General features: G+C 62.5%; 2 protein-coding genes across 2 annotated transcripts; both read left to right on the top strand.

Annotated features, from left to right (window-relative positions):
• Positions 1 to 1,014: 1,014 nt before the first annotated feature.
• LDBPK_020090 (exportin T (tRNA exportin)-like protein) lies at positions 1,015 to 4,515 on the top strand (the record flags this gene model as incomplete). The annotated part of the gene is made up of 1 exon (XM_003857857.1): positions 1,015 to 4,515. One exon carries the CDS (start codon positions 1,015 to 1,017, stop codon positions 4,513 to 4,515), a length of 3,501 nt encoding a protein of 1,166 aa, XP_003857905.1.
• A 2,245-nt stretch (positions 4,516 to 6,760) lies between these two features.
• Positions 6,761 to 9,514, top strand: LDBPK_020080 (hypothetical protein, conserved; the record flags this gene model as incomplete). The annotated part of the gene is made up of 1 exon (XM_003857856.1): positions 6,761 to 9,514. One exon carries the CDS (start codon positions 6,761 to 6,763, stop codon positions 9,512 to 9,514), a length of 2,754 nt encoding a protein of 917 aa, XP_003857904.1.
• Positions 9,515 to 11,528: the final 2,014 nt, after the last annotated feature.

The following is an 11,528-nucleotide window of genomic DNA, read 5'->3' as shown; positions in this document are numbered from 1 at the left end:
CGTTTCCTCTTGCCGTCTCTCTCTCCCCGCCTACCACTACCCTTTTCCGTTTGCGCCCTCGCTGCAGCGGTGGCGTGGCGGCGAGTAGCACGCAGACATCGGCACCGCGTGTCAGAGAGGGAGAGCGAGAGGCCCCCCTCCACTCCTCTCCTCCTCCCCCACCCCCATCGCCTTCCACCACGTAGCTCTCCTCATCTACCGCCCACCACTACAGCGCCGCCTCCGCGCACACGACGCCGTTAACGAAACTAATCTGTAACTAACGATCCCCGCAACCCCTTCTCCCACCATCCCTACCAGTACCCCCACTGCTGCTATCAAGAGTGACGCCCAGCTCCCTTTTCGCTGCCGTCCCTGTGCACTCGGCTTCGGCGGCGGCGAAGCCGTGGCTGTCGCAGCGACAAGCAAGCGAGCGAAAAACCGGCGCCACGGCTCGTGCAGGCCGGCAACAACGGCCGGCGGCGGAATAGCGAGAGGCGCGTAACAGTCGGTGGTGTTCGCTCATCTCCATCTATCTCCTCTCTTTGCGGCTCAACACGTGCACGCGACGTTGTCGGCTTCCTTGCCGTCCCCGTCCCCGCACACGTCTCTCTCCGCCTCTGCCCTTTCTCGCTGCAGCTTTACCGCCTCTTTCGACACGGGGCACGCGCAGCCACGGCGACAGATATTCGGGGGTGCGGCTCAATCAGCTCTGCACTGGCGCGTGGCGCAGTTGGTGCTCGCTTTTATTTTTCTTCCTCTTGGCCGCTCTTCTTTGGTTGCTGTGTCCCTGTCTTCATCTTCCGTGCTCCGTCTGCTGGCTGTACGCGTTCACGCCTCTGGTGGGTTGCTGACGTCCCTCCGTCTGGCGCGCTCGTCGGCGCCGCATTGGGGGGGGGCGTGTGTGTGTGTGTGTGTGTGTGTGTCGGTGCACACGTGCGTGCGCCGGCGTTGCTCCTCTTTACGGGTGTTGTCGCGGGTCTCTCATCATCTCCGTCCTCCTCCCCCCTCTTGTGCTTACACCGGGGCGCAGCCATGCCGCGCACGGAGAACTTTACGGAGGCGCTGCAGCTCACGCACAACTTTGACCCGAGTGTGTCGCACAGCGCCCGCCTCGAGGCGGAGCGCTACCTGATGGACCTCCGTGAGAGCGCAGAGGGGCTGAAGCTGAGTTTTCACATCATCAGCAACGAGGCGGTGGACGAGCTGCGGTGCTTCTGGGCCTTCAACACGGTCATGCACCACCTCCCGATGCTGGCGGCCACGGTGGACGCCGAACAGGCACAGGAGTTTTACCACACGCTCCTCTCTTTCATTCACCGGTACCTCTTCGCGTCCCCGACCGTGACGCCGATAGACTATGTCGTCAACAAGCACGCACAGATGATGGTGGTGGGACTGCAGCTGTTCTACCCAGCGCGCTGGCAGTCGATTTTCGACGATCTGTTTGAGATGCTCGACCGCCGCCCGACGAGCCCCTACCTCCCCACCGCCGATCTTGTGACCATCTACGTGTTGCGCATCTTCGAGTACATTGATGAGCGTGTTGTCTGTGTGCGGGATCGACAGGAGCGCGGCAAGCAGCAGCAGGCTCGCGACATGGAGTTGAAGGACGCGATGCGTGAACGAGTCCTTCCGAAGGCGGCAGATATGTGGTACAACATACTCCTCAGCGACGCCCGTGCGCGCAACCCCGACATGGCAAGGCTGTGTCTGAGCGTGATGCAAACCTACATTGAGTGGGCCGATGTGAACCTCTTCATGACGGAGAACTGGATCCATCTCCTGCACTTTCTCCTCACTGTGCCGCCCCTGCAGGTGGCAGCCTGTGAGTGCCTGTTATCGCTGGTGGAGAAGAAGCAGCTGCCTGGCATAAAGATGAGATCCCTTCGCGCCCTGAGCGTTGTCGACTCGGTGCCACGCATGATGTCGCTGTTCGAGCTCCCGCCACCCTCGGAGGCGGCGGTGCTTTTCATGGAAGCGGCCGCCAAGTTCGCCGTGGCCGTGGCCGGCCAGTTTCTTTCCCTGCTTGACACTTGCGCGTCGCTTGCCCAGCAGCAGCCGGCCACCCGCTCGGCTGCCACGGTTGAGGTAAGTGGTGTGGTGCTGCGTGACGAACCCTTCACCGTCACGGCTGACCTTCTTGACGGGCTCGCCGGCGCATTGCATGCCGTCGTTGGGCAGGTGATTCTAGTGCTGCAGCTGAACCTGTTCGACGTGCATGATGCCCTGCTACCCTTTCTGCAGGTCTATCTCAAGAGTGCGTACCTGCTGGAGTCCGAGGCCGTGGAGCTGCTCGCGACGTTATTCCACCAAACAAGGATCCCCGGCGTGGCCTACGACGAGAATCGCATCTGGGACGACACGGTCATTGATCAGCGGAAGACGCTGCATAACCTGCTGCGGCTGCTGCACCGCCGTCGGCCTGACCTCGTCATGTCACATCTTCACAGTCTTCTCTTGACCGGGCTCAGTCGGCTGAGCGAGGGCGGCGGCGCAACAAGGGCGTCCACAGCGAAGGATGACGCGGACTTCACGGATCCCGAGGTGGTGGAGGCGGCGCTGCGATACCTCTACGAGATCGGCGAGTCTCTCCGTCTTGAGAATCTCAAAGACCCCAATGACACCATCACGCAGCTGCTGCAGCGTGTCCTGACGACGGAGGCGGTAGTCAGTGGCGAGGCCACCTGTGTGCACCTGGCCTTCTTTGAAGTGCTAGGCCGCTACTACCTCTTCTTCACGTACCGCCCGGAGTTCATCCCGTTGCTGCTTCAGCGGCTGCTCCTGCAGCCGTGCGGAGTTATGAGTCGCAGCGACCGTGTACGGGCCCGCATCTGCTACTTATTCGGCTACCTGTTGCAGCTGCTGAAGAGTCAGCTCGGCGCCTACGCGGCGGACATGGTCAACGCACTGCACAGCATCGTCACGACAGCGCCGCAGCTGCAGCCCGGCGATCGCCGCGAGCTCTACGAGGCGATCGGGATCCTGCTCAGCATCTGTAGTGAGGAGGCGAGCCCCGCTCTAGACGGCAGCTCGTCAGAGGCTCTGCGGTTGCTCACTGCCTCGGCCAGCATGGACGACTACGGCGCCGCGGTGGTCACCAGCGCCGTTCTCGCAGAGGTGGCGCCGCTGCTGGGTCGCAAGGCAGAACTCGTGCACACCGTCGTGGGCTCAGCGCTGCACTCCCTCCAGCAGGCCAGCGCCTCCTGTGCTGGCATGAACGGCGGCGCGGCAGGCGGTAGCGGTCATGCTGCCGCTCGGAGTGTCGCAGCGGCGGAGCGTGCCGTGGCGGATGTCATCTCCTTCCTGAGCGCTTTAGCGAAGGGACTGGGCAGCACGGAGAGCAGCAGCGGCGCAGGGTCGGCAGCGGGCAGTGGCGCGAGCAACGGATTGGCGTCGTCTCCGAATGGCTTCGTGCCTGGTCAGTGGCGCATGGGCACCAACCCCAACGCGTCCGGCGTAGCCGTTGACGGGCCGCTCGCCGCGTGCGGTGCGCCGTCGGATGCCCCACTCAGCACCTCGTCGGCGATGTCGGCGACAGGCTTGCTCGTTGCGCAGATGTTTCTGCACGTGACGCAGCGGGTGATGGAGGTGGCGAACCAGATGGCGGGCAGTGCCGTGTTGCGTGACGCCGTAGGGCAGTTTTTTCATCAACTCATTAACACGCTGCCGTACGAGATGCTTCGGCCTTACATTGAGGACTACGTCACGGTCTGCCTCAACTGGATGGAGGCTGTACCGGAGCTGTCGAAGCTGCTGCGGCTGATGTTTCAGTACGCGAACAAAGCCGGCAATCGCGGCGTGCTCTCCGTTGCACGGCTTACCTCGCTGCTGTGGCACCGACTTTGCGCGGTTGGTGAGCTGAGCGAGGCGTCGCCGGTGGTGTGCATGGGCGTGGTAAGCGAGAGCGCACGCGAGCGGGTGAACGTGTACAAGCAGTTCTTCACGTTTCTCTTCAGCGTCTCCACCTGGGGCTGCGTGGCAGCCTTTGCGCTCATGCCGTCTGCGTGCTGGATGTCCATTCTGCGGCAGCTGTGCTACGCGCTGACGTTGCCGACCGAGCTGGAGCTGCCCAAGTCGGCGCTGCAGGTGCTGGAGAAGCTCACACAGGAGCTGACAGATCCCGTTGTCGCTCAGGCGGTGGCGCAATACAGCAGCGCCACCGATGTGGTAGATGCTGCGACAGCGCAGAGGAATCAGCAGGTCTTCAGCGAGTGCCTCTTGCAGGAAGCCCTGCCCACAGCCTTCGGCGCATTGGCCGACCCCTCCTTCGACCTCGACGACGCCAAGAATTTTCTGCTGCTGGGCGAGGTGCTGCAGCTTTTCCGCGTGTTGGTGGCGCGGTACGGTGAACCGGCGATGCAGGTGTTGTATGAGCGCGTGGCACCGTATGTGGGCGAGGCCACAGCGATGGAGTGTTGTACCGTGATACGCGACCAACCACGCGTGAACGCGGCGCTGAAGGTAAAGATGAAGCAGCTGCTGAGTCGCGTGCATGAGTCTCAACGTCGAACGCCGGCAAACCCCTTGACATGATGAGCCGACAGACATCGCCATCGAGGCAGCCGCAGCTGCCGCGAGCTCGAGGCACAACAGAACGTACTACAGTGCAGCGCAGAGGTGCCGGTCGTCAATCGCGCAAGGACCCCTCATCCCCACGACAGATTTCGAGTAAACAGTTCGCAGGGGATGATGTAGGCGCACGCTATTCGGGATGTGGAGCTTGCCCAGGTGGCGCTGCGCAGCGGCCGCCTCATGATCAACGAGATTACTTGCCTATCGAGGCACGCGCCCGGACGCTCCTCCTCTGTGTACTGCCGCAGCCTCTGCTGCTGCTTCAGAGCTCATCGGCACGCGCGCACACTTCTACTGTGGTGAAGGCGTGCCTTTTGGACGTGAGAGCGCCGACTACTGCCTCTTGCGCGCGTGCCTCGGGGGACGTGACGGTGCGACGAGATGGGGGGACGCTATCTGCGCATTTCTTTTTTTTTGTCGAGTGGACGTGAGTTCGTTGTTCTACCTGCCAGCGTCGCTTCGCGTAGCCATCTTCCTCGAGAAGGGGGGGGGAGCACTGACATTTTCGCTCATCCCCTCCCCCTCCTCTCCCGCTGCTTCCACTGGCCGTGCCCCCAGAGTAAGCGCCCCGCCCACCCTCCCTCTCTTTTATGTCTCCACATGATGAGACGGGCGGCTGAGGGGACGGAGTGGCATACACACACACACACACACACACACACTCATCCTTGCACCTAAGCACAGGCGCATGCGCGTGCCGATGCTCTTGGACACACACCGAAGAAGACCTGCTCTACTCCTGCCGGCGTGGCCCTCGTTCTGCGAGCGGCCCGGTCTCGCACCCCCCTCCCCCGCCCGATGTTTCACGCGCACACAGGGCGGACAAGGAAAGCCAAAGTGTGACGTAATGGTGTAAGACAAGCGAGGCAGGCTCACCGGCGTCACTGCCGGCTTTCGGTGTAGTCGCGTCTATGCCACCTGCTCTCTGGCACGCCACCGCTCAACCTACACTGACAAGCAGACTGACAGACACGCACGCACGCGCGCACACACACATACACACACACATACACATACATGACCTTCAGCAATGAAAGCACTGCGGCTCGAGTCGGCATGTTGGGGCTGCTGTGCACTTCTCGCATGCTCGCACTGAAGGCGACGGCCGACGTGCTCTGTGTGCGCTTGCTGGCGTGGCCACTTAGCACTTGCACCAACCCCCCTTTCCTGTTCGCTGTGCTGTGAAGGCCTTCTTAACCTCCCCTTTCGCTATTGCTCTCTGCCCTCCCTTTCTCTTCGCTCACGCCTTTCCGAATCCTTGTGTGCTTCCGCGCCCTCTGTCTGTGTCTGCCGCTTAGCGATCGCATGCATCACACTTGCAACACTGGGAGGCGAACGTGCTCTGACCTTTTCGCACATCCACATCCATACCGCAGGCCAGCACGGCCTCGACTTCTTCTGAGTCTCCCTTCATCCGTTTCTGGAGCACGCGCACACGAAACACCGAACCGCATCGGAGCGCTCGCTGCCCTTGAGGTTGCGCGCTGTAGTACCTTCTCCTGCTCTTCCGTCGGCCCAGCTAGCCGTCACACACGTAGACAGGGGGTGGTGCGCGGCGCCTTGCCGCTTCTCTGCAACCGTGAGGAAGGCGGAGGAGGCGTGACAACGAACGGCAACCATCAGAGGGCGCATAGAGAAGAGGGGGTGAGCGTGAGCGCGCAACAGGCAGACCACCTGTAGCGGTGTCGAAGACGCAGAGGCGCCCCGCGTGGGGAGCGGAGCTGGGCCCCATAGTTTGTGAAGAAAGGGCCGCATCTTCCGAGAACACTCGCTAGCACGTACAACGCACACCGGCGCATCGACCCATCGGACGTGTGCGGTCATGCAGTAAGGGGGAGGGGAGAGGCATTGCAGAGACAGAGTTGAAGTACACTGGAGTCCGATACGAGCAGCACCGCACAACGAAGGACGGGACGTGTTGTGGCATCTGCAGAGGGGTGCTACCTTGCCAAGCCGCGCCCTTCTACTGCCCCCCACCCCCCTCATGCTCGCTTTCGCCGACTTCCTGGTAATAGAGAAGGTGGGAAACTGATAGATGAACCCTCTGGCCTTTGATGGTGACGGCGGTCTGCCGCGGCTGCAGCGACGTAGCTCATTCGGACAGAACGGCACATATGCTGGAAATGCAGCAGGGCACGTTGCCTACACAACGGCGCAGTTGCCAGAGCCACTCTCACCGCTCTCCAGCTGCGTAGAAGTGGAAGCAATGCATGTGATGGCGCACCGCATCCTGCGGCCTCGCTCCGATGGTGTCCGCTGCGCTGCGCGAGGATTCGTCGTGACAGGTGGCGGCGACGATGACACCGTGGACGTGAACACGAGCAGTGCCTCCAGCTTGACCACCTCGCCGCAATGGCACCGCCACAACCCCTACCGTACGCTTTCTACCGCCACCTCCACCCCAGCCCACTCGCCCCGCGCGGATGACTCTGGAGGTCGTCTTACACTGCCGGGCAGCCTCGTCGGCAGCAGCGGCAACGGATCCGCACTGGCGTCGCAGCACCTAAACGTGGTTTTTCACCGGCACGCATCTCGCGGCACCGTGTCTGCCGCGTCCGGCAGCGAGGCCTCGTACCGCCCGCAGCAAGCATCATCGCACCCATCCGGGCACGCGCACTACACCCTTCTCTCCCCGAAGACTTCTCAGCCACAAGAAGCGCTCTCGCGTACGTCTTCTGCCAGCCGCGCGAGCAGTCACTACAGCGGTGGCAACTGGCGCAACAGCAGCGCCGGCCTCCTGCCCGACGTGGACGTGGTGGAGGGTACCACCTCGAACTCTGGTGTGCTCCTCATGCACGACTACCAGTTCCGCCTCAACAGGTATGGTCGGAGCAGGGCGGCATCGGCGTCTGTAACGACGCCGCAATCGTACGCCACCGCCGATCATTTCTTTGAAGAGACAGGCGGCTTCGCCGTCGATGCCGACTACGGCACCGGCAGCGACAGCCGGCGGCGCTCCGCTGCCTCGCACAGCTCCCCGGGTGACGTGAACCATCGCCACCGGAGTGGCGGCGTTGAAGGCGGATACGGCGGCGGCGGCACCGCAGCCGCTCCAGCTCCTCTTCTTCTGTCCAGCCTTGGCCGCTGCGCGAGCGCGTCCTTTTCGGAAAGTAGTGTGTGTGACCAGGGCCCCACGGAGTCGATGGGCACCTCTGGCACCGCGCGGACGGACACGAACGGCGGGCAGACCGGGGCATCGACAGCGCAGAGGTCTCACAGACCCACAAAGCCACCCTCCGTGATTTCCTCGATTGAGGCGAGTCACCGGCCGCCGCAGGATTGGCCCAGTGCCGAGCCAAGTGACAGCGACAGTGTGCCCATCACACCGTTTCACGCGGACCCCACGTTGGCGCCGGCAGACCAGCCCGCCGCGGAGCAGCACAGCTATGCCTACCACCCTCAGCATCAGCGACATCAACCGCGACTCAAGCCGAGCACTGACGCTGCAGCTCTGCCGCCTGCCACTGGCTCGGCTGCAGCCCCGAGTTTCACCGTCACCCAGCTCACCGAGATGCTGGACGCGCACCGGGCACGTGCGCGCAGCGGCAGCGACCGCGGTGGCGGTGGTGACGGCGAGGAGGGAGACGAGGTTTGGTGCCCGGCAGGGTCACAGCTCTCCGTCTACGATTCTGACATGCGACAACACTACCGGATCAAGAGCGAGCAAGTTGCCATCACGCGTGGCGCCATTAAGTACGCCTCCCTGAACGAGCGCTACGGCAACCGCATGCGTTTTCGCTTTCAGCTGTGCAATCGCTATCTGCGCCACCGCTGCTCCAGCGCGGCGAAGTGCCCGTACATCCACAGCCTTGTCGTCTCCACGGCGACGCAGGTGCACATGAACGAAAACAGCATCACCACCTCTGGCGTGCGTCAGATGAACCGTGAGGAGCTTGCTGGGGGGCGCAACACGCTCGAGTATCCCACGATAGCCACAGGCATGATCTTTGCCGTGTACCCACCAAACCAGCCGAATAGCTCCCCGCAGCTCATACTGTCGGAGCTCATCCTGCAGACCGAGGGTGCCTTGCATACGTACCATGCGCTCAGTGGCGACGCGGCCGGTGGTGCGACCCACGACACTCAGACCGCCATCGTGCGCCCGCGACACTGCGCGCACTTTCAGTTCAAGCGCATGTGCAACCTGGGCACCTCCTGCCACTTTATCCACTCGCTGATCCCGTTTGTGCAGCGGCTGGTTAACCAGCCACCGCTGCCGCTGAGTGTAGACTTGAGCGCCCTCACCAGCAGCGTTGCCGGCGTCGTTCTCCCGGCTGCTGCGCTTGACGCGGTCGGCCCCGGCGGCAAGGAGGTGATGAGCGGAGGCAGTGGTGCACAGGTGGCGAACATAGCGGCGCCGCCACAGATGCAGGGCCAAGTCATCCCGCCTGTGTGCCCGCAGGCGGCGGAGACGGCGCGGGAGGAGACGCGTCTACCGCCGCCGCCGCCACCACCAGCGCTCCTCTCTGGGCCTGCCGTGGCGATGGCGCCATGTGACCGAGCGAACACCTCGAACGGTGGAGATGGCAACGCCACTCAGGCAACTGCGTGGAGGGGGGCGAAAAACGTCAGCGGCGCCGCGTTGTGCGGGGAAGGTGCGCTGCTGTATCCGACGATGGCCTCCGTTGGCGCTGCGGAGGCCATGCGCCAACCAGCGGTGATAATGTCGCCTCCACACCGGATGCAGCAAGGCGCCACCGTAGGATTCTTCAACCATCGCGTCAACACAGTGAAACAGCTTCCTGTACAGCGGCAACCACGACAGAAGCCGTTGCTTGTGGGAACGCCTTTAATGCTGGTACGGGAACCGCAGGCGCAACCACTTCCGCCCACGCAGCATCCTTTACTGCAGCGGTGGGGCTCAGCGGCGGCGGTGGTGGCGCCGCTTACCACTGGCACCGCCGTGCCGCTGCAGCACCCACCCACCGCCGCTGCGGTGCGTCGTGGGAACACACGGTGATGATTTTCGGATTGCGGCAATCCCCCTAGCCGGGGGCTGTAGATGGGCGCGAGGGACCTCGACAGCTTCGGCGTGTGCGTGTTGGGGGAGGGGGGCTGCGCAATGCACCCTCCCGTGCTCTTCTTTCCTTCTTCCTCGTTTTGGTTGCTTCTCACGTCGCACCTCCAGCCGCGAGCGATGCGTGCCGCGCATCTCTGTGCTGCCACGCTTCTCGCTCCGTTTCGACGTCGTTGCAGCGAAACCCCTTCCCTCTTCTCTATTCGCCTATATATATGTCTTTGTCTTTTCCCTTTCCGTACACCCTAGCACTCCTTCTCGCGCGTGTGTGTAGATGTAGCTTGTGTGCGCGTGTGTGCGTCTGCATACTGATGAGTGCACACTTGTGCTTTTGGTGTATATACATGCGTGTGTGTGTGTGTGTGTGTGTGTGTGTGTGTGTGCACTCGGCTGTGGGCCCGCGCGCGTCTCCTCACCACCCCCGACCTCCTGACCCCCTCGCCTCGTCAGTGTCAGTGATGTACTCTGTGGTGCTTGAAACAGCGATTTTGTTTCGCTCGCCACGTGCCTCGCTTTCTCTCTCCATCTCAGCTTTCCTCGCCGTTCTTCACCACACCACCCCCTCCCATCGCCGCGCGCTCTCACATGCTGATGGTGCCCTCCCCCTCTCCACACACACACACTTTCTCCGTACACGCATTCCATGCGCCCGTCGCCTCAGCAGGCATGAGCATGGGAAACCCGCTCGTCGCGCACAGGTGTGTTTCGAGTGCATCCCAGTATGCCTACGTGCACGTGCGCGCGTGTGCCTCCTCGGCACTGCATCCTGCTTCTGCTCTCACGTACGCTCGACGGGGACCTCTTTGCATGTGGGAGAGATCACAGCAGTGTCAGCGGTGGGGGATTTTGTGGGCGCCGAACACCGCAGAGGGGAGGCGAGCGGGATGCGCGCACGTTCAGGTGACGGTGTCGGGGGAAGCGACGTCGCTGCGTCGGGCTACGCAGCGGCTCGCTTTGTTTGTTTGTGTGTCTCTCGACACACCCCGAAACCGACGATGCACGGAGGCAGCAGGGGCCAGCAGGATGCTGGGCCCGTCGAAGGCGAAAAAAAAAAGCCGACGCAAATCTCAAAGGCACGCGCCAACTACACACCGACAGTTGCAAGCAAGGGCGCACACACACACACACACACACACACTGTGCTGCTCCACCTCTTCAGCAGGCTTCGAGTGTACTGCTTCTATTCTTTTCATTCCGGTGGGCGGGTGCGGGGAGGGGGAGGGGTGGATTTTTGCCGTAAGGCGTGTGCCCACCGCTGCGTCGCACCACGGGATTCGGAGCCTCTGTGGGGGGAGGGCCGGAGGGGGAGTGGGGAGAGGGGTGAGTCGAGCGGCGTGTGGACCTCGTGTTGTGGTGCGGAGCAAAAACGGGCTCAACGTGCTTGAGCAACGAGTGCATGCAAAGTAGGTGACGAGATGATTTTTTTTTTTCATAGTTTCACGTGTTTTCAAGATTTCCGCACCGCACTGCTTCGTATCGTTGCTCGACCCTTTTCGATGGGTGTTGTGTGCTGGCCACGTTGCTTGACTCCCGACTTCACGACGCGTCACTATCTCTGTGCAATGCGCAGTTGTTTTGTGTCGGCCATGATGCGTGTGCCTGTGTCTGTGTGTGTGTGCGTGTGCGTTTCGCGCGGTGGCAGAGGCGCTCTCCGCATAGGTGAAGCCGCACTCCTCAGAAGCCGCCATGCTTCACCTTTCGCCCTCCTCTGCCGCTCCCTTGTTCTTTTTTTTATGCATGTGTATACGCGTGAGCGCCTCTCTGGGCTCTGTACTGTGGCCACTGCCAAGGACTGCACTGCCTCTCCCCACCACCACTACCACCTCTGAAGGGGAGGGCGCCAGCCGTTATTGGCGAGCGGGCGCTACATGAAACGAGGCATCCATCACCAACGGTAAACGAAGCAAGAGGCGCTGACAAGTGCCGAAGGGGTGTGCGTCTGGTGCGCCGCTGTGCA

Source organism: Leishmania donovani, chromosome 2, assembly GCF_000227135.1.
Source record: "Leishmania donovani BPK282A1 complete genome, chromosome 2".
Classification (NCBI taxonomy): Eukaryota; Euglenozoa; class Kinetoplastea; order Trypanosomatida; family Trypanosomatidae; genus Leishmania; species Leishmania donovani.
This window is presented reverse-complemented; position numbering and strand designations above follow the sequence as displayed.